The sequence below is a fragment of the Oncorhynchus mykiss genome, chromosome 16 (assembly GCF_057628025.1).
Source record: "Oncorhynchus mykiss isolate SJ-2025 chromosome 16, ASM5762802v1, whole genome shotgun sequence".
Lineage (NCBI taxonomy): Eukaryota > Metazoa > Chordata > Actinopteri > Salmoniformes > Salmonidae > Oncorhynchus > Oncorhynchus mykiss.
The window spans coordinates 81309036-81336561 of record NC_143037.1 but is presented as its reverse complement, the minus strand read 5'-3'; the positions used below and the strand labels follow the sequence as shown (position 1 = coordinate 81336561).

General features: G+C 43.6%; 1 protein-coding gene across 4 annotated transcripts; it reads right to left on the bottom strand.

The window, feature by feature from the left end:
* Positions 1-599: 599 nt before the first annotated feature.
* hsd17b10 (hydroxysteroid 17-beta dehydrogenase 10) lies at positions 600-21842 on the bottom strand. 4 transcript variants are annotated; one of them, XM_090204097.1, is made up of 7 exons: positions 21386-21842; positions 16178-16342; positions 14999-15163; positions 10354-10482; positions 5558-5666; positions 2744-2784; positions 600-1080 (listed from the first exon to the last, which is right to left on the bottom strand). In XM_090204097.1, the coding sequence occupies exons 2-7, from the start codon at positions 16337-16339 to the stop codon at positions 931-933; spliced, it is 756 nt and encodes a 251-aa protein (XP_090060223.1). In that variant the 5' UTR covers positions 16340-16342; positions 21386-21842; the 3' UTR covers positions 600-930. The 4 variants fall into 4 exon arrangements, with proteins under 4 accessions (XP_090060223.1, XP_036803756.1, XP_090060225.1 ...); XM_036947861.2 differs by lacking the exon at positions 21386-21842 and adding an exon at positions 18920-20385; XM_090204099.1 differs by lacking the exons at positions 600-1080; positions 2744-2784; positions 5558-5666; positions 21386-21842 and adding exons at positions 5785-5844; positions 18920-19110.
* Between the last annotated feature and the right edge of the window lie 5684 nt (positions 21843-27526).

Genomic DNA, 27526 nt, shown 5'->3' with positions numbered 1-27526 from the left:
ATTACTAAGATGCACGATACATCAGTCAGTACACCCCAAAACGCTACACCTGTTTGACCCTCTGTCCCCCCCCCCCACCTTGTAGCTCTGAGGCTTCATATTTAAAGATTTATTTTCTAGTCTTTATTGGTGTTTATAGTCATAAAAGAAGGCTGAGACAGACTGACAGGATTTGCTTGGACTCAATTCAGTTTTCATCCAGGGACCGACATCTTCCCATTGATTTCTATGGGGATTTTTCAACTCATGACCTAAAATGTTAATGACCCTGACAGAAGCCCTGTTTATACCTGGTTCTAACATGCATATTTTGTCCCGATCTTGTCTGTTTGCACTTAGATCAGATAACAATGCATCAGAAAGTGTAGCTATATAAAAATAATGATGCTCAAATTAAACATTACACTAAATAATAATTATCCTAATGGAGGTGTAGATTACATATGTCATCCTAATGGAGAAGTAGATCCATCGCCCTGATGTGCTGCCCTAATGTGCTCTCTACAACATTCTATTGGTGCAGTGGCATCATTTCAGCTGAACCTGTTGGAAAAACTTACCATGTTCGTATTGTTGAGGAGAAAGTGTGATAGACAGCAGAGGATGAGGTTTTTTATTAGTTACAAAACCACAGAGAGCATAGCGGAGTACTGCAGTGCTGTGGATATGAACAACAGAAACAAACATTCATTTGAGCTACAGTAGGGGTACATGTGTTACAGTTTCACATTCCATTTCGTGTCCAAATGTCCCGTGTGGCTCAGTGGGTGGAGCAAGGCACTGGCAACGCCAGGGTTGTGGGCTCGATTCCCACGGGGGACCAGTACCAATGAAAATGTATGCACTCACTAAGTGGCTCTGGATAAGAGCGTCTGCTAAATGACTGAAATGTCACTGTACTCCCCACTATACCCTCCCCCTCCCCCCCCATCAGGGCTGCATGCGGATGGCTCCGTCCAGCCTGATGACCTCTCCGTTGATCATGGGGTTCTCAGCCAGTGATGTCACCAGGTGTGCAAACTCTGCAGGGTCTCCCAGGCGGGACGGGAAGGGCACCTGACGGGCCAGGAACGACTGCACCTGGGGAGGGAGAGAGAGAGGTGTGGGGGGGGTTAGTATAGAGAGAGAGGTGTGGGGGGGTTAGTATAGAGAGGTGTGGGGGGGTTAGTATAGAGAGAGGTGGGGGGGTGTAGTATAGAGAGAGGTGTGGGGGGTTATTATAGAGAGGTGTGGGGGGGTTAATATAGAAAGAGAGGTGGGGGGGGTAGTATAGAGGTGTGGGGGGGTAGTATAGAGAGGTGTGGGGGGGGTTATTATAAAGAGGTGTGGGGGGTTATTATAGAGAGGTGTGGGGGGGTTATTATAGAAAGAGGTGGGGGGGTAGTATAGAGAGAGGTGTGGGGGGGGTTATTATAGAAAGAGGTGGGGGGTAGTATAGCGAGAGAGGTGTATATAGAGAGGTGGGGGGTTAGTATAGAGAGAGGTGGGGGGTTATTATAGAGAGAGGTGTATATAGAGAGAGGTGGGGGGTTAGAATAGAGAGAGGTATGGGGGGGTTAGTATAGAGAGAGAGGTGGGGGGGTTAGTATAGAGAGAGGTATGGGGGGGTTAGTATAGAGAGAGGTGGGGGGGTTAGTATAGAGAGAGAGGTGGGGGGGTTAGAATAGAGAGAGGTGTGGGGGGGTAGTATAGAGAGAGGTGTGGGGGGTTATTATAGAGAGGTGTGGGGGGGTTAATATAGAAAGAGAGGTGGGGGGTAGTATAGAGAGAGGTGTGGGGGTGGGTATTATAGAGAGGTGTGGGGGGTTATTATAGAGAGGTGTGGGGGGGTTATTATAGAGAGAGGTGTGGGGGGGGTTATTATAGAGAGAGGTGTGGGGGGGGTTATTATAGAGAGAGGTGGGGGGGTAGTATAGCGAGAGAGGTGTATATAGAGAGGTGGGGGGTTATTATAGAGAGAGGGGTGGGGGGGTAGTATAGCAAGAGAGGTGTATATAGAGAGGTGGGGGGTTAGTATAGAGAGAGGTATGGGGGGGTCAGTATAGAGAGAGAGGTGGGGGGGTTAGTATAGAGAGAGGTATGGGGGGGTTAGTATAGAGAGAGAGGTGGGGGGGTTAGTATAGAGAGAGGTGTGGGGGGGTAGTAGAGAGAGAGGTGTGGGGGGGGTTAGTATAGAGAGAGGTGGGGGGGTTAGTATAGAGAGAGAGGTGGGGGGGGTTAGTATAGAGAGAGAGGTGGGGGGGGGTTAGTATAGAGAGAGAGGTGGGGGGGCTAGTATAGAGAGAGAGGTGGGGGGGTTAGTATAGAGAGAGGTGGGGGGGGTTAGTATAGAGAGAGGTGGGGGGTTAGTATAGAGAGAGGTGGGGGGGTAGTATAGAGAGAGGTGGGGGGGTTAGTATAGAGAGGAGTGGGGGGGTTAGTATAGAGAGAGGTGTGGGGGGGGTAGTATAGAGAGAGGTGTGGGGGGGGTTATTATAGAGAGGGGGGGTGTGGGGTTAGTATAGAGAGAGAGAGGTGTGGGGGGGTTATTATAGCGACAGAGGTGTATATAGAGAGAGAGGTGGGGGGGTTAGTATAGAGAGGTGGGGGGGTTAGTATAGAGAGAGAGGTGGGGGGTTAGTATAGAGAGATAGGTGGGGGGTTAGTATAGAGAGAGAGGTGGGGGGTTAGTATAGAGAGAGAGGTGGGGGGGTAGTATAGCGAGAGAGGTGTATATAGAGAGAGAGGTGGGGGGTTAGTATACCTTCTCAGGTAGACCTGCCAGGAGAGGAGTAGCAAACAGACCTGGGGAAGGAAGGAGGGCTCATGTTAATGTCTCACTGATTAAATACTAATAAAGCTTGTTTCAAGTTCATAAATATGTGACAATTACCATCTGCTGAATACGTGCCCAATACCGGACCAATTACCATCTGCTGAATACGTGCCCAATACCTGACCAATGCCATCTGCTGAATACGTGCCCAATACCGGACCAATTACCATCTGCTGAATACGTGCCCAATACCTGACCAATGCCATCTGCTGAATACGTGCCCAATACCGGACAAATTACCATCTGCTGAATACGTGCCCAATACCGGACCAATTACCATCTGCTGAATACGTGCCCAATACCGGACCAATTACCATCTGCTGAATTCGTGCCCAATACCGGACCAATTACCATCTGCTGAATACGCGACCAATACCATCTGCTGAATACGCGACCAATAGCATCTGCTGAATACGCGACCAATAGCATCTGCTGAATACGCGACCAATACCTTCTGCTGAATACGTGACCAATACCATCTGCTGAATGCGTACACGCCGCCAATACCACCCGCTGAATGCGTACACGCGACCAATACCATCTGCTGAATACGCAACCAATGCCATCTGCTGAATACGCAACCAATGCCATCTGCTGAATACGCGACCAATAGCATCTGATGAATACGTGACCAATACCATCTGCTGAATACGTACATGTGACCAACACCATCTGCTGAATGCGTACACGCGACCAATAGCATCTGCTGAATACGTATACGCAACCAATAGTATCTGCTGAATACGCGACCAATAGCATCTGCTGAATACGCGACCAATAGCATCTGCTGAATACGCAACCAATAGCATCTGCTGAATATGCGACCAATAGCATCTGCTGAATACGCGACCAATAGCATCTGCTGAATACGTATACGCAACCAATAGTATCTGCTGAATACGCGACCAATAGCATCTGCTGAATGCGTACACGCAACCAATGCCATCTGCTGAATGCGTATACGCGACCAATAGCATCTGCTGAATACGCAACCAATAGCATCTGCTGAATACGCGACCAATAGCATCTGATGAATACGCGACCAATAGCATCTGCTGAATACGCGACCAATAGCATCTGCTGAATACGCGACCAATAGCATCTGATGAATACGCGACCAATAGCATCTGCTGAATACGCAACCAATAGCATCTGCTGAATACGCGACCAATAGCATCTGATGAATACGCGACCAATAGCATCTGCTGAATACGCGACCAATAGCATCTGCTGAATACGCGACCAATAGCATCTGCTGAATACGCGACCAATAGCATCTGCTGAATACGCGACCAATAGCATCTGCTGAATACGCAACCAATAGCATCTGATGAATACGCGACCAATAGCATCTGCTGAATACGCGACCAATAGCATCTGATGAATACGCGACCAATACCATCTGATGAATACGTGACCAATAGCATCTGATGAATACGCGACCAATAGCATCTGATGAATACGCGACCAATACCATCTGCTGAATACGTATGTGACCAATACCATCTGCTCAATACGTATGTGACCAATACCATCTGCTCAATACCATCTGATCAATACGCATGTAACCAATACCATCTGATCAATACGTGACCAATACCATCTGCTCAATACCATCTGATCAATACGCATGTAACCAATACCATCTGCTCAATACGTATGTGACCAATACCATCTGCTCAATACCATCTGATCAATACGCATGTAACCAATACCATCTGATCAATACGTGACCAATACCATCTGCTCAATACCATCTGATCAATACGCATGTAACCAATACCATCTGCTCAATACCATCTGATCAATACGCATGTAACCAATACCATCTGATCAATACGTATGTGACCAATACCATCTGCTCAATACCATCTGATCAATACGCATGTAACCAATACCATCTGCTGAATACGTATGTGACCAATACCATCTGATCAATACGTATGTGACCAATACCATCTGATCAATACGTATGTGACCAATACCATCTGCTCAATACCATCTGATCAATACGCATGTAACCAATACCATCTGATCAATACGTATGTGACCAATACCATCTGATCAATACGCATGTAACCAATACCATCTGATCAATACGTATGTGACCAATACCATCTGATCAATACGTATGTGACCAATACCATCTGCTCAATACCATCTGATCAATACGCATGTAACCAATACCATCTGATCAATACGTATGTGACCAATACCATCTGATCAATACGCATGTGACCAATACCATCTGCTCAATACGTATGTGACCAATACCATCTGCTCAATACCATCTGATCAATACGCATGTAACCAATACCATCTGCTGAATACGTATGTGACCAATACCATCTGATCAATACGCATGTGACCAATACCATCTGATCAATACGTGACCAATACCATCTGCTCAATACGTATGTGACCAATACCATCTGATCAATACGTATGTGACCAATATCATCTGATCAATACGTATGTGACCAATAACATCTGATCAATACGTGACCAATACCATCTGATCAATACGTGACCAATACCATCTGCTCAATACGTATGTGACCAATACCATCTGATCAATACGTGACCAATACCATCTGATCAATACGTGATCAATACGTGACCAATACCATCTGATCAATACGTATGTGACCAATACCATCTGATCAATACGTATGTGACCAATATCATGTGACCAATACCAAATTGAATTGATTTATATACAGTGTGTGTCTGTATACTGACCGGGTGCTATAGTAACCACTCTGATGCCCATGGGTGCCAGGTCTCTAGCGATGGGTAGAGTCATTCCTACGATACCTCCTTTAGATGCAGAGTACGCTGCCTGGCCCACCTAGAGAGACAGAGAGAGAGAGACAGAGAGAAACAGAGAGAGACCGAGACAGAGAGACAGACAGAGAGAGAGAGAGACAGAGACAGAGGAGAGACAGAGAGAGATGGGTAGAGTCATTCCTATGATACCTCCTTCAGACAGAGAGAGAGAGAGAGAGAGAGTACGCTGCCTGGCCCACCTAGAGAGAGAGAGAGAGCGACAGAGAGAGAGATGGGTAGGGTCATTCCTACGATACCTCCTTCAGACAGAGAGAGAGACAGAGTACACTGCCTGGCCCACCTAGAGAGACAGAGAGATGGGTAGAGTCATTCCTACGATACCTCCTTCAGACAGAGAGTACGCTGCCTGGCCCACCCAGAGAGAGAGAGGGAAGCTTTCATCAAATCAGATTTTATTTGTCAAGTGCTCCGAACACAACCTTACAGTGAAATGCTCCCTTAACACTTATTTTTCTTAAAACTGCATTGTTGGTTAAGTATAATATATATTTTTTAAAGTTAACATAATTAAAGAGCAGCAGTAAAACAACAATAGTGAGGCTATATACAGGTTTTTACAGTACAGAGTCAATGTGGAGACTACAGTGCCTTGCGAAAGTATTCGGCCCCCTTGAACTTTGCGACCTTTTGCCCCATTTCAGGCTTCAAACATAAAGATATAAAACTGTATTTTTTTGTGAAGAATCAACAACAAGTGGGACACAATCATGAAGTGGAACGACATTTATTGGATATTTCAAACTTTTTTAACAAATCAAAAACTGATAAATTGGGCGTGCAGAATTATTCAGCCCCCTTAAGTTAATACTTTGTAGCGTCACCTTTTGCTGCGATTACAGCTGTAAGTCGCTTGGGGTATGTCTCTATCAGTTTTGCACATCGAGAGACTGACATTTTTTCCCATTCCTCCTTGCAAAACAGCTCGAGCTCAGTGAGGTTGGATGGAGAGCATTTGTGAACAGCAGTTTTCAGTTCTTTCCACAGATTCTCGATTGGATTCAGGTCTGGACTTTGACTTGGCCATTCTAACACCTGGATATGTTTATTTTTGAACCATTCCATTGTAGATTTTGCTTTATGTTTTGGATCATTGTCTTGTTGGAAGACAAATCTCCGTCCCAGTCTCAGGTCTTTTGCAGACTCCATCAGGTTTTCTTCCAGAATGGTCCTGTATTTGGCTCCATCCATCTTCCCATCAATTTTAACCATCTTACCTGTCCCTGCTGAAGAAAAGCAGGCCCAAACCATGATGCTGCCACCACCATGTTTGACAGTGGGGATGGTGTGTTCAGGGTGATGAGCTGTGTTGCTTTTACGCCAAGCATAACGTTTTGCATTGTTGCCAAAAAGTTCAATTTTGGTTTCATCTGACCAGAGCACCTTCTTCCACATGTTTGGTGTGTCTCCCAGGTGGCTTGTGGCAAACTTTAAACAACACTTTTTATGGATATCTTTAAGAAATGGCTTTCTTCTTGCCACTCTTCCATAAAGGCCAGATTTGTGCAATATACGACTGATTGTTGTCCTATGGACAGAGTCTCCCACCTCAGCTGTAGATCTCTGCAGTTCATCCAGAGTGATCATGGGCCTCTTGGCTGCATCTCTGATCAGTCTTCTCCTTGTATGAGCTGAAAGTTTAGAGGGACGGCCAGGTCTTGGTAGATTTGCAGTGGTCTGATACTCCTTCCATTTCAATATTATCGCTTGCACAGTGCTCCTTGGGATGTTTAAAGCTTGGGAAATCTTTTTGTATCCAAATCCGGCTTTAAACTTCTTCACAACCGTATCTCGGACCTGCCTGGTGTGTTCCTTGTTCTTCATGATGCTCTCTGCGCTTTTGACGGACCTCTGAGACTATCACAGTGCAGGTGCATTTATACGGAGACTTGATTACACACAGGTGGATTGTATTTATCATCATTAGTCATTTAGGTCAACATTGGATCATTCAGAGATCCTCACTGAACTTCTGGAGAGAGTTTGCTGCACTGAAAGTAAAGGGGCTGAATAATTTTGCACGCCCAATTTTTCAGTTTTTGATTTGTTAAAAAAGTTTGAAATATCCAATAAATGTCGTTCCACTTCATGATTGTGTCCCACTTGTTGTTGATTCTTCACAAAAAAATACAGTTTTATATCTTTATGTTTGAAGCCTGAAATGTGGCAAAAGGTCGCAAAGTTCAAGGGGGCAGAATACTTTCGCAAGGCACTGTATATACAGGGGGTACTGGTACAGAGTCAATGTGGAAGCTATATACAGGGGGTACCGGTACAGAGTCAATGTGGAGGCTATATACAGGGTTTTACGGTACAGAGTCAATGTGGAGACTATATACAGGGGGTACTGGTACAGAGTCAATGTGGAGGCTATATACAGGGGGTACCGGTACAGAGTCAATGTGAAGGCTATATACAGGGGGTACCGGTACAGAGTCAATGTGTGGGGTCACCGGTTAGTCGAGGTAATATGAACATGTAGGTAGAGTTATCAAAGTGACTATGCATAGATAATAACAGCAGCGGGCGTAAAGGGGGGGGGGGGGGGGGCAATGCAAATAGTCTGGGTAGCCATTTGATTAGACATTCAGGAGTCTTATGGCTTGGGGGTAGAATCTGTTTAGAAGCCTCTTGGACCTAGACTTGGTGCTCTTGGTACCGCTTGCCGTGCAGTAACAGAGAGAACAGTTTATGACTAGGGTGGCTGGAGTCTGACACACCGGAGTCTGACAAATTTTAGGGCCTTCCTCTGACACCGCCTGGTATAGAGGTTCTGGATGGCAGGAAGCTTGGCCCCAGTGTACTGGGCCGTACGCACTACACTCTGTAGTGCCTTGTGGTCGGAAGCCGAGCAGTTGCCACATACCAGGCAGTGCTGCAACAAGTCAGGATGCTCTCGATGGTGCAGCTGCAGAACTTTTTGAGGATCTGAGTACCAATGCCAAATCTAGTCAGTCTCCTGAGGGGGTATAGGCTTTGTCGTGCCCTCTTCATGACTGTCTTGGTGTGTTTGGACCATGACGGTTTGTTGGTGACGTGGACATCGAGGAACTTGAAGCTCTCAACCTGCTCCACTACAGCCCCGTCGATGAGAATGGGGGCATGCTCGGTCCTCTATTTTCTGTGGTCCATTGTCTTGATCACGTTAAGGGAGAGGTTGATATCCTGGCACCACACGGCCATGTCTCTGACCTCCTCCCTATAGGCTGTCTCGTCGTTGGGGTATTGTGTCACTGTTGGTGATCAGGCCTACCACTGTTGTGTCGTCAGCAAACTTAATGATGGTGTTGGAGTCGTGCCTGGCCACACAGTCGTGGGTGAACAGGGAGTACAGGATGGGACTAAGCACGCACCCTGAGGGGCCCCCATGTTGAGGATCAGCATGGAGGATGTGTTGTTACTTACCCTTACCACCTGGGGGCGACCCATCAGGAAGTCCAGGATCCAGTTGCAGAGAGAGGTGTTTAGTCCCAGGGTCCTTAGCTTGGTGATGAGCTTTGAGGGCACTATGGTGTTAAACACTGAGCTGTAGTCAATGAACAGCATTCTCACATAGGTGTTCCTTTTGTCCAGGTCTGAAAGGGCAGTGTGGAGTGCAATAGAGATGGCATCATCTGAGGATCTGTTGGTGCAGTATGCAAATTGGTGTGGGTCTAGGGATTCTGGGATGATGGTGTTGATGTGAGCCATGACCAGCCTTTCAAATCATTTCATGACTACAAACGTGAGTGCTACATGTCGGTAATCATTTAGGCAGGTTACCTTGGTGTTCTTGGGCACAGGGACTATGTTGGTATTTCAGGCTCGGACAGGGAGAGGTTGAAAATGTCAGTGAAGACACTTGCCAGTTGTTCATCACATGGTCGCAGTGCAGGTTATGGTAATCCGTCTGGCCCTGCGGCCTTCTGAATGTTGACATGTTTAAAGGTCTTACATCGCCTGTGGAGAACATGATCACACAGTCGTCTGGAACAGCTGGTGCTCTCATGCATGTTTCAGTGTTACTTGCCTCGAAGCGAGCATAGAAGTTATTTAGCTCGTCTGGTAGACTCGTGTTACTGGGCAGCTCTCGGCTATGCTTCCCTTTGTAGTCTGTAATAGTTTGCAAGCCCTGCCACATCCGACGAGTGTCGGAGCCAGTGAAGTATGATTCAATCTTAGTGTCAGTGATTGTTAGCAGGCTCATGTTGTACTGTACCGTCATAGGCCACCGTGGCTACCTGTCCGTCATAGGCCACAGGTGTGTGTGTACCTGTCCGTCATAGGTCACAAGTGTGTGTGGGTGTACCTGTCCGTCATAGGCCACAGGTGTGTGTGGGTGTACCTGTCCGTCATAGGCCACAGGTGTGTGTGTGTGTACCTGTCCGTCATAGGCCACAGGTGTGTGTGTGTGTACCTGTCCGTCATAGGCCACAGGTGTGTGTGTGTACCTGTCCGTCATAGGTCACAGGTGTGTGTGTACCTGTCCGTCATAGGTCACAGGTGTGTGTGTACCTGTCCGTCACAGGTGTGTGTGTACCTGTCCGTCATAGGTCACAGGTGTGTGTGTGTGTACCTGTCCATCATAGGTCACAGGTGTGTGTGTGTACCTGTCCATCATAGGTCACAGGTGTGTGTGTGTACCTGTCCATCATAGGTCACAGGTGTGTGTGTGTACCTGTCCATCATAGGTCACAGGTGTGTGTGTGTACCTGTCCATCATAGGCCGCTACACTTGCTGTGTTGATGATACAGCCTCTGTGTCCGTCTGCGTCTGGTTCGTTCTTCCCCATCTCACCAACAGCCAATCGGATCACATTAAACGTCCCCGCGATGTTCACCTACACACACAAAGTTTTAAAGTATGTGAAATTTCAAAAATGGGTATGCTTTTAAAATCTCTAACGCTTTGTTCACACTGTAGGACATAATGCTCACTCCAGGTGTGTGCACTGGCCAATCAGTGAGCTTTACATCCAGACAGATTGAATAGCTGGACTAGGAGTTGTTCCTGGATCTGGCCCCTCTCTAAAGCCCTGTTCACACTGCAGGCCTTAAAGCTCAAATCAGTTTGTTTTTTAAATTCGTTTTGGAATACTGACTGCCCAAACAACAAGTTACAACTGTAAAATGTATATAGGTTCAAAAATTTTGTGAAATAGCAGTTACAAATAGAAATCAAATTGGATGGACATCAGAAATAGAGGAAGGACATAAAAACAAACAAAATATAACTATTGTAAAATAGACTGTGTCTGTAAAATGTGTATAGTATGTATAAACTGAAGGTAGAAGCCTAAGTGTTTATTAGTTTACTCCAATTGGGGGAAGGGTGGTCGGGCTTGGGGGAATAATAAAGGTATATTCTTTAAAAAAGTATGTATATCTATATAGGTATGTGTATGTATACAGTGGGGCAAAAAAAGTATTTAGTCAGCCACCAATTGTGCAAGTTCTCCCACTTAAAAAGATGAGGCCTGTAATTTTCATCATAGGAACACATCAAATATGACAGACAAAATGAAAAAAAAAATCCAGAAAATCACAATGTAGGATTTTTTATGAATTTATTTGCAAATTATGGTGGAAAATAAGTATTTGGTCAATAACAAAAATGTATCTCAATACTTTGTTATATACCCTTTGTTGGCAATGACAGAGGTCAAACGTTTTCTATAAGTCTTCACAAGGTTTTCACACACTGTTGCTGGTATTTTGGCCCATTCCTCCATGCAGATCTCCTCTAGAGCAGTGATGTTTTGGGGCTGTTGCTGGGCAACACAGACTTTCAACTCCCTCCAAAGATTTTCTATGGGGTTGAGATCTGGAGACTGGCTAGGCCACTCCATGACCTTGAAATGCTTCTTACGAAGCCACTCCTTCGTTGCCCGGGCGGTGTGTTTGGGATCATTGTCATGCTGAAAGAACCAGCCACGTTTGATCTTCAATGCCCTTGCTGATGGAAGGAGGTTTTCACTCAAAATCTCACGATACATGGCCCCATTCATTCTTTCCTTTACACGGATCAGTCGTCCTGGTCCCTTTGCAGAAAAACAGCCCCAAAGCATGATGTTTCCACCCCCATGCTTCACATTAGGTATGGTGTTCTTCTTTGGATGCAACTAAAAGCATTCTTTGTCCTCCAAACACGACGAGTTGAGTTTTTTCCAAAAAGTTATATTTTGGTTTCATCTGACCATATGACATTCTCCCAATCTTCTTCTGGATCATCCAAATGCTCTCTAGCAAACTTCAGACGGGCCTGGACATGTACTGGCTTAAGCAGGGGGACACGTCTGGCACTGCAGGATTTGAGTCCCTGGCGGCGTAGTGTGTTACTGATGGTAGGCTTTGTTACTTTGGTCCCAGCTCTCTGCAGGTCATTCACTAGGTCCCCCCGTGTGGTTCTGGGATTTTTGCTCACTGTTCTTGTGATCATTTTGACCCCACGGGGTGAGATCTTGCGTGGAGCCCCAGATCGAGGGAGATTATCAGTGGTCTTGTATGTCTTCCATTTCCTAATAATTGCTCCCACAGTTGATTTCTTCAAACCAAGCTGCTTACCTATTGCAGATTCAGTCTTCCCAGCCTGGTGCAGGTCTACAATTTTGTTTCTGGTGTCCTTTGACAGCTCTTTGATCTTGGCCATAGTGGAGTTTGGAGTGTGACTGTTTGAGGTTGTGGACAGGTGTCTTTTATACTGATAACAAGTACAAACAGGTGCCATTAATACAGGTAACGAGTGGAGGACAGAGGAGCCTCTTAAAGAAGAAGTTACAGTTCTGTGAGAGCCAGAAATCTTGCTTGTTTGTAGGTGACCAAATACTTATTTTCCACTATAATTTGCAATAAATTAATTAAAAATCCTACAATGTGATTTTCTGGATTTTTTTCCCTAATTTTGTCTGTCATAGTTGAAGTGTACCTATGATGAAAATCTCATATTTTTAAGTGGAAGAAGTTGCACAATTGGTGGCTGACTAAATACTTTTTTGACCCACTGTATATGTTTATTTTTTTTTATTTCACCTTTATTTAACCAGGTAGGCAAGTTGAGAACAAGTTCTCATTTACAATTGCGACCTGGCCAAGATAAAGCAAAGCAGTTCGACACATACAACGACACAGAGTTACACATGGAGTAAAACAAACATACAGTCAATAATACAGTATAAACAAGTCTATATACGATGTGAGCAAATGAGGTGAGATAAGGGAGGTAAAGGCAAAAAAAGGCCATGGTGGCAAAGTAAATACAATATAGCAAGTAAAACACTGGAATAGTAGATTTGCAGTGGAAGAATGTGCAAAGTAGAAATAAAAATAATGGGGTGCAAAGGAGCAAAAATAAATTAATTAATTAAATACAGTAGGGAAAGAGGTAGTTGTTTGGGCTAAATGATAGGTGGACTATGTACAGGTGCAGTAATCTGTGAGCTGCTCTGACAGTTGGTGCTTAAAGCTAGTGAGGGAGATAAGTGTTTCCAGTTTCAGAGATTTTTGTAGTTCGTTCCAGTCATTGGCAGCAGAGAACTGGAAGGAGAGGCGGCCAAAGAAATAATTGGTTTTGGGGGTGACTAGAGAGATATACCTGCTGGAGCGTGTGCTACAGGTGGGAGATGCTATGGTGACCAGCGAGCTGAGATAAGGGGGAACTTTACCTAGCAGGGTCTTGTAGATGAAATGGAGCCAGTGGGTTTGGCGACAAGTATGAAGCGAGGGCCAGCCAACGAGAGCGTACAGGTCGCAATGGTGGGTAGTATATGGGGCTTTGGTGACAAAACGGATTGCACTGTGACTGTGATATGTGTACATGTATATCTATATAGGTATGTGTGTATTTATATGTATGCATGCATATTGATATATATATTTACCCCAAAAATATATGGGGGATTATAAATGATGCAGACAATTACATTGATGGAAGCAACAATCTGCCATATTAAGCTGATCCACCCCTTGGATGAAAAAAACCCAACAAGTTACAAGTGACCAAATCAGATGGTGTGTTTTCAGACAGCAGTCATTAGTTGACATGGTTACGCTAGTTGTCATAGTAATAACAGGTGTGTGAGCAGTGGCGTAGGCTGATTGGTGGTGGTGCTCATATTTCCTGTCACTCAGAAGTTATGTATCAAGATAAGGTGACAATGACTGTCATGGATGCTTCTCAGTTGCTTCGACTGTTCAAAATCAGTGTCAGAACACTTTTAAAGCCTCAAAGGATAAGATGATTAAACTTTCAGTCCTTTTTGGCTAGCCACAGCAGTCAACTAGCTAGCTAGGTAGCTTACTAGTACATTCACTCATTTGTTTGTAAACAATTAACAAGCTAGTTAGCTAGCACATCCTCCTGTCAAACTGTCAGAGTAGCTAGCAAACAACAATTAACAAGCTAGTTAGCTAGCACATCCTCCTGTCAAACTGTCAACAGAGTAGCTAGCAAACAACAATTAACAAGCTAGTTAACTAGCACACCCTCCTGTCAAACTGTCAACAGAGTAGCTAGCATACAACAATTACCAAGCTAGTTAACTAGCACACCCTCCTGTCAAACTGTCAACAGAGTAGCTAGCATACAACAATTACCAAGCTATTAACTAGCACACCCTCCTGTCAAACTGTCAACAGAGTAGCTAGCATACAACAATTACCAAGCTAGTTAACTAGCACACCCTCCTGTCAAACTGTCAACAGAGTAGCTAGCATACAACAATTACCAAGCTAGTTAACTAGCACACCCTCCTGTCAAACTGTCAACAGAGTAGCTAGCATACAACAATTACCAAGCTATTAACTAGCACACCCTCCTGTCAAACTGTCAACAGAGTAGCTAGCATACAACAATTACCAAGCTAGTTAACTAGCACACCCTCCTGTTAAACTGTCAACAGAGTAGCTAGCATACAACAAAATATGCAAAATAGTCTAAAAACCACTTGAGGGCAAATAAATCAGATTTAACAGTTCAGACAAGTTGTATGGCCAGGAATCAGATTTGGCTTGAAATATCTGATTCCATGTGCTTTTGGGCTGGTCAGACTGCAGGAAAAATAACAGATTAGAATCAGATGTGGGGAAAAAATTGTGATTTGAGTCACTTCAAAAATTTCCTGTGCCTAAAACTCACAGCTCCGCCTAAAATAGCACACAGAGGAAGTCCCTGCAGCAATGTTCCAACATCTAGTGGAAAGCCTTCCCAGAAGAGTGGAGGCTGTTATAGCAGCCAACTCCATATTAATGCTCATGATTCTGGAATGAGATGTTTAACGAGCAGGTGTCTACATACTGTTGGTAATGTAGAGTATACTACAGTCTGACAGTAGGTTCAGTAAGCAGTAGACAATGTCTTACAGTGATAACTCTAGTGAAGTCTTCTAGACTGTGGGGAACATCCTTTTTGAAGTTATAAGTCTTGACGGCAACGGCGATGCCAGCACAGTTCACCGCCAGGTCCAGCTTCCCAAACCGCTGCCGGGCCAGCTCCACCGCAGAACGCACATCTGCCTCCGACGTTACCTAGACAACCAGGACACAAAGGGGCAGGGTTTAGATGTTTCCCAAACTGGCCTGAGCAAAGTACTCCTGAAAGAGGAGTAGGGGTCACAGAGTACGGTGCAGGGGTCAGCCTCAATGTAGTGTTCAATGAAGACCTAAAATGCATGAGTGTTTTTACATGAGTAAGGGCTTGACATGAATGAATGTGTTTAACTTGATCTGTAGCACCATGGGCCAAATAGGTGACTGTAGATTGTATTGTGTTGAAATAGGTGACTGTAGATTGTATTGTGTTGAAATAGGTGACTGTAGATTGTATTGTGTTGAAATAGGTGACTGTAGATTGTATTGTATGACACAAGAAACCACTTTACAAAATACAATTCATGATTATTACCATACAGAGAATTAGACAATGTAAGCTACCCGTCTGCCTACTCGCTTAATTGCATATTTAAGCCTGTTTCAAAACACAACACCGTACCTTTAATTAAGACATCATATGTTTAGCTGACTGACTTTTCAGAGACAGATTGAAACCTCCACATGTTGTGCTCTTGCAGGAAGCAGTAGGCTAACTTCCCATTACTGACCTTTACTTATCTACAGTATAATTGGGCTAACAACTCGCTAACTAGTAAAGAAAATCAACAAATGTGCACACGAGGGCTACTCCAGCCAATAGAATCCTACTCCTTTGCGCTTTTCCTGAAACAAAATCACAGACTCAATCCTGTAAACTTAGATGTGTTTTGGTTTGTTGCATTGAAAAGAGGCTGGTATAATGTTGTTCCTAGGCCGTCATTGGAAAAAAAGAATTTGTTCTTAACTGACTTGCCTAGTTAAATAAAGGTAAAATTTAAAAAAAAAATTAAAAATTCCGTCACATAAAAAACCCCACATTGATCTATGTAGTGCAAACTAACGGGGTGAACTCCGCTTAGTTGAATCTCCTGCGTCTCGGCGTGGCGTTTCTCCTGGAGGAGGTGTGCAGCTTAGAGGGAATATTGGTTAGGGGTGAAAGGTCAGACTCACGTCAGCGGGGGCAAAGGTGCAGCGTTCTCCGAGGCTGGCTGCCAGGGTGTGTCCGTCTGAAGAGGGAAGGTCCAGAATGACAGCACACGCCCCCTGCTGCACCAACCTCTCCACGGTAGCCCGGCCCAGCCCTGAAGCACCGCCTGTCACCAGGCCAACCATACCCTGGGGGTGACATGGTTTAGGTCAGGGGGAGCGAGAGGCAGGGACACACTAGGGTGTCCAATCAAAAACACATTTTGACCAATGGGTACAATGTTATTTTGGGTAGATAATTCTCAAAGAAAACCAATGGTTAAAACGTCATGTGTAACATAATCTGTTAACAGTTATTGGAGTTTTTACTGTGCCCTTGTAGGATGACCAGCATTACGGTGACTAAATATATTAGAATTGATATCTACATTGATGTGAACAACACTGCTGCTCTCTCATTTAGATATTATAATTGATATCTACATGGATGTGAACAACACCCTAACCAAGACCAGGTGGAGAACTCACATTACACTGGTTTTAAGGTCTCTGCACTGGCTGTCAGTTTTAGAATTAATTTTAAAGTTTATTCTATTGGTTTTAAAATAAATCCAAGTTTGTGCACCTCAGTATATGTTAGACAAACTTTTAAGTTATGTACCCAGTAGGTCCCTCAGGTCCTCTAGCCTTTTAACTATCCCAAAGCCCAGGACCAAGAGGCATGGAGAGACAGCCTTAATTATCCCAAAGCCTGGGACCAAGAGGCATGGAGAGACAGCCTTTTAACTAACCAAAGCCTAGGACCAAGAGGCATGGAGAGACAGCCTTTTAACTATCCCAAAGCCTGGGACCAAGAGGCATGGAGAGACAGCCTTTTAACTAACCAAAGCCTAGGACCAAGAGGCATGGAGAGACAGCCTTTTAACTATCCCAAAGCCTGGGACCAAGAGGCATGGAGAGACAGCCTTTAGTTAGCCTCTCCCCCCCAAGCCATCAGACTGCTGAACAGCTTCTCCCCCCAAGCCATCAGACTGCTGAACAGCTTCTCCCCCAAGCCATCAGACTGCTGAACAGCTTCTCCCCCCAGGCCATCAGACTGCTGAACAGCTTCTCCCCCCAAGCCATCAGACTGCTGAACAGCTTCTCCCCCCAAGCCATCAGACTGCTGAACAGCTTCTCCCCCCAAGCCATCAGACTGCTGAACAGCTTCTCCCCGCAGGCCATCAGACTGCTGAACAGCTTCTCCCCCTAAGCCATCAGACTGCTGAACAGCTTCTCCCCCCAGTGCATCAAACTGCTGAACAGCTTCTCCCCCCTGACACTCCAACACACACATACGATGACGCTACTCTGTTTATAATGTCACTTTGCCCCTACCTACATGTACATATTACCTCCACTACCAACACATCATAATATATGCACAAACTCTTCCGAACTGTTTAAGCTGGGAAGCATGTGGACATTGATAATGTCATGTAGACTAGCCTAACTCCACTGTAGCCTATCTGAGAGCTGTTGGCTAGAGCGCTGGTGGCAAGACCATAAGGTATTGCTTCATGTGATGTATTGTTGTCACTACCTTCTTGCCATTTGTGCTGTTGTCTGAGCCCAATAATGTTTGTACCATGTTTTGTGCTGCTACCGTGTTGTCATGTTGTGTTGCTACTGTGTTGTCATGTTGTGCTGCTACCATGTTTTTGTCATGTTGTGTTATGTTGCTGCCATGTGTTGTCATGTCTTGCTGCCATGTGTTGCCGTCTTAGGTCATGCTGTGTTGCTGTCTTAGGTCATGCTGTGTTGCCGTCTTAGGTCATGCTGTGTTGCCGTCTTAGGTCATGCTGTGTTGCCGTCTTAGGTCATGCTGTGTTGCCGTCTTCGGTCATGCTGTGTTGCCGTCTTAGGTCATGCTGTGTTGCCGTCTTAGGTCATGCTGTGTTGCCGTCTTAGGTCATGCTGTGTTGCCGTCTTAGGTCATGCTGTGTTGCCGTCCTTGGTCATGCTGTGTTGCCGTCCTTGGTCATGCTGTGTTGCCGTCCTTGGTCATGCTGTGTTGCCGTCCTTGGTCATGCTGTGTTGCCGTCCTTGGTCATGCTGTGTTGCCGTCCTTGGTCATGCTGTGTTGCCGTCCTTGGTCATGCTGTGTTGCCGTCCTTGGTCATGCTGTGTTGCCGTCTTAGGTAGCTTGTCATGATGTGAGTGGCTCACAATTGGCCCAGCGTCGTCCGGGTTTGGCCCGGAGTAGGTCTCATTGTAAATAAGAATTTGTTCTTAACAACTGACTTACCTAGTTAAATAAAGGTTAAATAAATAAATAGCATAATTTAAACGAAAAAGTACACTGTGCGCACTACGTCATCACGCACTGAAGTCCGTTTAAAAAAGCCCATATTTCATTTATGTTGATTCTAGAATATTCGCATGAAAATCTGTCGCCAATTGGATGGAAGCCCGACTGATAGCCTTCCATAACTGGCTCGCTTTGCAGCGCACAACATGCAACCCTAACCTGCACCAAATAACCTTTGTACGGAGTAGGACAGTACGTCAATGTGTCAACTAAGGCGACAGCAATTGAGGGAAGGTGCACACTGGCATTAGCTAGCAACACAAAATAAACTTGACAGTGAGTCCAACTGACAAACTACAGTATCCTCCTCAATTCTAGAGCTAAACCCCCGCTAACATATACCGCCTGATGTGACAGAAATTGAAAACACCAAAGAACCGTAACTAACAAGCTCTCTGCCATAGAAATCTACTAACCTTGATACTTCTAATGTTCGCCATGTCTGCGAGCTCTGCTCAACCGGACGCCGTTACCACCGTGTCGTGAGCAACAATCGTGTATTGGGTGGTTCACCTTCAAAATAAAAGTCACCCTTTGACACTGTACAATAGACTGACTGGAAAGGTGATTTCCCAAAGTCAAACACTTTCCATCATGTCTCGCCAGCAACGCAAAAACTACTGCCGGGTCACGGAATTTCGGCCATATTCTAAATAAAAGTCCCCCACGTAATAATAGAACAATGTCAATAGCCTGTATTTATTAATTATCTATATAAGGGTGTTTTCACACGTGGTCCCTTTCATACAATTCTTGAGAACTATGTGCAGTACACAGAATTTTTTGTAGTGTGAACACTCCAGAGGAACTCAGACCCTCAAAAGAGTCCCTGAAGCAAACCGAACTGAGACCATCTCGAGAGGTTGTCTGGGATCAGTTCGCTTGAATTCCACAGTTGTGATATCACTTTCTGTGTCAACCAGGGAAAATACACTGAACAATAATATAAACTACTTTTGCAGCTACTCTTCCTGGGGTTTATTATGGATCCCCATTAGTTCCTGCCAAGGCAGCAGCTACTCTTCCTGGGGTTTATTATGGATCCCCATTAGTTCCTGCCAAGGCAGCAGCTACTCTTCCTGGTGTTTATTATGAATCCCCATTAGTTCCTGCCAAGGCAGCAGCTACTCTTCCTGGGGTTTATTATAGATCCCCATTAGTTCCTGCCAAGGCAGCAACTACTCTTCCTGGGGTTTATTATGGATCCCCATTAGTTCCTGCCAAGGCAGCAGCTACTCTTCCTGGTGTTTATTATGGATCCCCATTAGTTCCTGCCAAGGCAGCAGCTACTCTCCCTGGGGTTTATTATGGATCCCCAGTAGTTCCTGCCAAGGCAGCAGCTACTCTTCCTGGGGTTTATTATGGATCCCCAGTAGTTCCTGTCAAGGCATCAGATACTCTTCCTGGGGTTTATTATGGATCCCCATTAGTTCCTGACAAGGCAGCAGCTACTCTTCCTGGGGTTTATTATAGATCCTCATTAGTTCCTGCCAAGGCAGCAGCTACTCTTCCTGGGGTTTATTATGGATCCCCATTAGTTCCTGCCAAGGCAGCAGCTACTCTTCCTGGTGTTTATTATGGATCCCCATTAGTTCCTGCCAAGGCAGCAGCTACTCTTCCTGGGGTTTATTATGGATCCCCAGTAGTTCCTGCCAAGGCAGCAGCTACTCTTCCTGGGGTTTATTATGGATCCCCATTAGTTCCTGTCAAGGCATCAGATACTCTTCCTGGGGTTTATTATGGATCCCCATTAGTTCCTGACAAGGCAGCAGCTACTCTTCCTGGGGTTTATTATGGATCCCCATTAGTTCCTGCCAAGTCAGCAGCTACTCTTCCTGGGGTTTATTATGGATCTCCCCTGCCAAGTCAGCAGCTACTCTTCCTGGGGTCCAAACACATTAAGGCAGTTACATTACATTACATATAAAACACAAGATAAAACAGTACATTATATAACATTACTACACCACTACATATCTACAATACAACATGTATAATACCACCATGCAACAATATTACAATGTACAGTGCATTCGGAAAATATTCAGACCCCTTGACATTTTCAACATTTTGTCACCTTACAGCCTTATTCTAAAATTGATTAAATTGTTTTTTCCGTCATCAATCTACACACAATACCCCATAATGACAAAGAAATGACAAAGAAAAAATAGGTTTTGAGACATTTTTGCATAATTATTAAAAATACAAAACAGAAATATCATATTTACATACAGTACCAGTCAATAGTTTGGACACACCTCCCCATTCCAGGTTTTTCTTTATTGTTGCTATTTTCTACATTGTATTTTATATTTGAGATTTGTCTACGTAGCCATCCTTTGCCTTGATGACAGCTTTGCACACTCTTGGCATACTTTCAACCAGCTTCATCACCTGGAATGCATTTATATTAACAGGTGTGCCTAGTTTCCATCTTCATGCATTTGAATCAAGCAGTTGTGCTATGACAAGGTAGGGGTGGTGTACAGAAGATAGCCCTATTTGGTAAAAGACCAAGTCCATATTATGGTAAGAACAGCTCAAATAAGCAAAGAGAAACGACAGCCCATCATTACTTTAAGACATGAGGGTCATTTCAAGTGCAGTCACAAAACACCATCAAGAGCTATGATGAAGCTGGCTCTCATGAGGACAACCACAGGAAAGGAAGACCCAGAGTTACCTCTGCTGCAGAGGATAAGTTCATTAAAGTTACAAGCCTCAGAAATTTCAGCCCAAATATATGCTTCACAGAGTTCAGGTAAAAGACACATCTCAACATCAACTGTTCAGAGGAGACTGCGTGAATCAGGCCTTCATGGTCGAATTGCTGCAAAGAAACTACTACTAAAGGACAACAATAATAAGAAGAGACTTACTTGGGCAAAGAAAGACGACCAGTGGACATTAAACCGGTGGAAATCTGTCCTTTGATCCGATGGGTCCAAAATTGAGATTTTTGGTTCCAACCGCCTTGTCCTTGTGAGACACAGAGTAGGTGAACGGTTGATCTCTGCATGTGTGGTTCCCACCGTGAATGTAACGGCTGTTGGAAGGAGATCAGGATCCCTCCCTCTGTTCTGGTACAGATCTACTACACCAGTCCTCTCAGGATCCCTCCCTCTGTTCTGGAACAGATCTACTAGTCACACCACTCCTCTCAGGATCCCTCCCCTTGACCCATCTTCCTCTACTTTCTTCACTGCCTCAGCATAGGTCAACTTCTGCACTACTCTAACCCTGGAAACCTCAACCTGCCTCTCTCACACAGGACATTTCTGATCCCCAGCCACATGGGCACCCCTACAGTTAACACATATCACTACTTTCCCCAATGCTACACATTCCTTTGTCTCATTCCCTTCGGCACACTTCTCACACATAGAAACCTCCCTCCTACACACTGCTGCCACATAGGAACCTCCCTCCTACACACTGCTGCCACATGCCCAAAAGCTTGACACCTGTAACAACGTAATGTATTCGACACAAAAGTTCGTACAGATTAACTCCTATATCCTAACATCACTTTGTCGGGAAAAGACTCAACATCACAGAACAGACAACGACTCTTCTGTTTCACAACTCACACCACCCTGTCTGAGTCACACCAAACAACGAGCATCACAAGCACTGAGAATCTTCCCGTTCAGTTGGTCGACTTTCACATTTACCTCTATCCCAGTAATCACTCCTTTCAGTGGAGCCCTTTCCTTGAGAGCAAAACAATTCACATCTCTTGCCCCCATTAGTTTAACACAGAGCGCCTTCTCCCTCTAACCAGCAGAAACACAAAGAATTATCACAAGACCACTTCTGGTTACCCTCACTGATTCCACAGCACCCAACTCGGTTTTCACCCATCCTGAACCCACAAATGGATCAGCCAAGAGACAGGGGTCCACTTTTTCCAAAAACGTCACTCCTACTAACGTAGAATCATCTTTAATCTGACCCTCGGTGTAAGCCTCGGTCTCCGAGAACTTCACCACACCTACCACCTCAGATACTTCACCCTCCACTTCCATTCCTCCTCCTGTATTCAACTCACTCTGCTTACATTTTCTACCATTTTAACAAACCATCTCCCTTTGTTCACAATTTTAATGAACTCAAGTTCACCCTCTTCCTCCCTCTCTCTCTTAGACCTCCTCTTCCTCCCTCTCTCTCTTAGACCTCCTCTTCCTCCCTCTCTCTCTTAGACCTCCTCTGCCTCTCTTTTTCCCTCCATTCCTCCTCTCTATTCCAAGTATACATCTCCTTACTATAATGCTGCACTTCTCCTGACATACATCTTGTTCTTACCTTCTCAAGGCATGCCATTTAACCGGTTGTGTAAATCTCTGTACAGTCAGCACAAACCTCTGGGGATGTAGTGATCGATGGTCTGAAAGCTGTGGTTTATCAGACCATATACCACGGGTATGACAAAACATTACTTTTTACTGCTCTAATTACATTGGTAACCAGTTTATAATAGCGATAAGTCACCCCTGGTGTTTATGGTGTATGGCCAATATACCACGGCTAACGGCTATATCCAGGCACTCCGCGTTTTGTTGTACTTAAGAACAGACCTTAGCCGTGGTACATTGGCATTATTGCTTAATCATAGCAGTCAAACGAGTTAAACCGACATCCACTGATGGAAAATTATCTGGCGAGTATAATAAGGGCAAATGATCTTTTCTAATGCCACAAATTCAAATGACTTTATTATGTCGTCATAGCTTGCAATAATGATTATTTTGAGGAAACCACAATGAAGCCATCAGATTGTTAAACCACCACCACTAGCACAGAGAGGCGGCTGGCTACCTACAGACTTGATATCATTGGCCACTTTAATAAATGGAACACTAGTCACTTTAATAATGCCACTTTAAGAATCTTTACATATCTCGCGTTACTCACCTCATATGTATGTACCTTATACTGTATCCTTCACTATCTATTATTTACTATCTATTGCATCTTAGCCGCTCTGTCACTGCTCATCCATATATTTTATACTTATATATTCTCATCCCATTCCTTTACTAGATTGTGTGTATGAGGTTTTGTTGTGGAATTTGTTAGATATTAGGTTTTGTTGTGGAATTCTTAGATATTACCTGTTAGATAGAAGCATAAGCATTTCGCTACACTCGTAATAACATCTGCTTACCATGTGTATGTGACCAATACAATTTGATTTTCAGGCCTTTTGGGTGGGTTTTGAGTGGTCATTGGGCAATTTCTTTATTTGACCTGGCAACCCTAGTGTCATAAGCAGTGTTCGAATACTCATACTACTCACACTAACCGTTCTGTTTGTGACAGGAATATAGTATATAGTATGCTTATTGGTCATAGTATGGATATAGTTAGTATGCTTTTTGGTCATAGTATGGATATAGTTAGTATGCTTATTGGTCATAGTATGGATATAGTTAGTATGCTTTTTGGTCATAGTATGGATATAGTTAGTATGCTTATTGGTCATAGTATGGATATAGTTAGTATGCTTATTGGTCATAGTATGGATATAGTTAGTATGCTTATTGGTCATAGTATGGATATAGTTAGTATGCTTATTGGTCATAGTATGGATATAGTTAGTATGCTTATTGGTCATAGTATGGATATAGTTAGTATGCTTATTGGTCATAGTATGGATATAGTTAGTATGCTTATTGGTCATAGTATGGATATAGTTAGTATGCTTTTTGGTCATAGTATGGATATAGTTAGTATGCTTATTGGTCATAGTATGGATATAGTTAGTATGCTTTTTGGTCATAGTATGGATATAGTTAGTATGCTTTTTGGTCATAGTATGGATATAGTTAGTATGCTTTTTGGTCATAGTATGGATATAGTTAGTATGCTTTTTGGTCATAGTATGGATATAGTTAGTATGCTTTTTGGTCATAGTATGGATATAGTTAGTATGCTTTTTGGTCATAGTATGGATATAGTTAGTATGCTTTTTGGTCATAGTATGGATATAGTTAGTATGCTTTTTGGTCATAGTATGGATATAGTTAGTATGCTTTTTGGTCATAGTATGGATATAGTTAGTATGCTTTTTGGTCATAGTATGGATATAGTTAGTATGCTTTTTGGTCATAGTATGGATATAGTTAGTATGCTTTTTGGTCATAGTATGGATATAGTTAGTATGCTTATTGGTCATAGTATGGATATAGTTAGTATGCTTTTTGGTCATAGTATGGATATAGTTAGTATGCCAAAATGTCCTGGATGTCGTACTAAATTCGCCAAAATATGAAGTATATAGGCAGAGGACACTGTTCCCCGACACTTCGAGAAATTACCGTGGCTTCATATCGTTTTAAGATTTGAAGAAAATTGAGGAAAATATGCAGCCCGAAGTCCAACGAGAGCGGATAGAAATTCATTGCTTTAACTAATTATCACAAATGTTAATAAAATGTTGAGCAACGTAATAAAGTAATTACTTTTCAAATAAGTTACCTTACATGTTATATTGGCTGATCATTTATTAGCTTCGCTGTCCTTACGAACCACATAGCATATCATTGCAGCAGTATGTACTGGTATGTTAGCTACGCTGTCCTTATGAACCACATAGCATATCATTACAGCAGTATGTACTGGTATGTTAGTTAGCTACGCTGTCCTTATGAACCACATAGCATATCATTACAGCAGTATGTACTGGTATGTTAGCTATGCTGTCCTTATGAACCACATAGCATATCATTACAGCAGTATGTACTGGTATGTTAGCTACGCTGTCCTTATGAACCACATAGCATATCATTACAGCAGTATGTACTGGTATGTTAGCTACACTGTCCTTATGAACCACATAGCATATCATTACAGCAGTATGTACTGGTATGTTAGTTAGCTACGCTGTCCTTATGAACCACATAGCATATCATTACAGCAGTATGTACTGGTATGTTAGCTACGCTGTCCTTATGAACCACATAGCATATCATTACAGCAGTATGTACTGGTATGTTAGCTACGCTGTCCTTATGAACCACATAGCATATCATTACAGCAGTATGTACTGGTATGTTAGTTAGCTATGCTGTCCTTATGAACCACATAGCATATCATTACAGCAGTATGTACTGGTATGTTAGTTAGCTGCGCTGTCCTTATGAACCACATAGCATATCATTACAGCAGTATGCACCGGTATGTTAGTTAGCTACGCTGTCCTTATGAACCACATAGCATATCATTACAGCAGTATGTACCGGTATGTTAGTTAGCTACGCTGTCCTTATGAACCACATAGCATATCATTACAGCAGTATGTACTGGTATGTTAGCTACGCTGTCCTTATGAACCACATAGCATATCATTACAGCAGTATGTACTGGTATGTTAGTTAGCTACGCTGTCCTTATGAACCACATAGCATATCATTACAGCAGTATGTACTGGTATGTTAGCTATGCTGTCCTTATGAACCACATAGCATATCATTACAGCAGTATGTACTGGTATGTTAGCTACGCTGTCCTTATGAACCACATAGCATATCATTACAGCAGTATGCACCGGTATGTTAGTTAGCTACGCTGTCCTTATGAACCACATAGCATATCATTACAGCAGTATGTACCGGTATGTTAGTTAGCTACGCTGTCCTTATGAACCACATAGCATATCATTACAGCAGTATGTACTGGTATGTTAGCTACGCTGTCCTTATGAACCACATAGCATATCATTACAGCAGTATGTACTGGTATGTTAGCTACGCTGTCCTTATGAACCACATAGCATATCATTACAGCAGTATGTACTGGTATGTTAGCTACACTGTCCTTATGAACCACATAGCATATCATTACAGCAGTATGTACTGGTATGTTAGCTACACTGTCCTTATGAACCACATAGCATATCATTACAGCAGTATGTACTGGTATGTTAGTTAGCTACGCTGTCCTTATGAACCACATAGCATATCATTACAGCAGTATGTACTGGTATGTTAGTTAGCTACACTGTCCTTATGAACCACATAGCATATCATTACATCAGAATGTACCGGTATGTTAGCTACGCTGTCCTTATGAACCACATAGCATATCATTACAGCAGTATGTACTGGTATGTTAGCTACGCTGTCCTTATGAACCACATAGCATATCATTACAGCAGTATGTACTGGTATGTTAGCTACACTGTCCTTATGAACCACATAGCATATCATTACAGCAGTATGTACTGGTATGTTAGCTACACTGTCCTTATGAACCACATAGCATATCATTACAGCAGTATGTACTGGTATGTTAGTTAGCTACGCTGTCCTTATGAACCACATAGCATATCATTACAGCAGTATGTACTGGTATGTTAGTTAGCTACACTGTCCTTATGAACCACATAGCATATCATTACATCAGAATGTACCGGTATGTTAGCTACGCTGTCCTTATGAACCACATAGCATATCATTACAGCAGTATGTACTGGTATGTTAGCTACGCTGTCCTTATGAACCACATAGCATATCATTACAGCAGTATGCACCGGTATGTTAGTTAGCTACGCTGTCCTTATGAACCACATAGCATATCATTACAGCAGTATGTACTGGTATGTTAGCTACGCTGTCCTTATGAACCACATAGCATATCATTACAGCAGCATGTACTGGTATGTTAGTTAGCTACGCTGTCCTTATGAACCACATAGCATATCATTACAGCAGTATGTACTGGTATGTTAGCTACACTGTCCTTATGAACCACATAGCATATCATTACAGCAGTATGTACTGGTATGTTAGTTAGCTACGCTGTCCTTATGAACCACATAGCATATCATTACAGCAGTATGTACTGGTATGTTAGCTACACTGTCCTTATGAACCACATAGCATATCATTACATCAGAATGTACCGGTATGTTAGCTACGCTGTCCTTATGAACCACATAGCATATCATTACAGCAGTATGCACCGGTATGTTAGCTCGTTACCTACGTTAGTTGGCTATTTATATATAAAACTTGCCA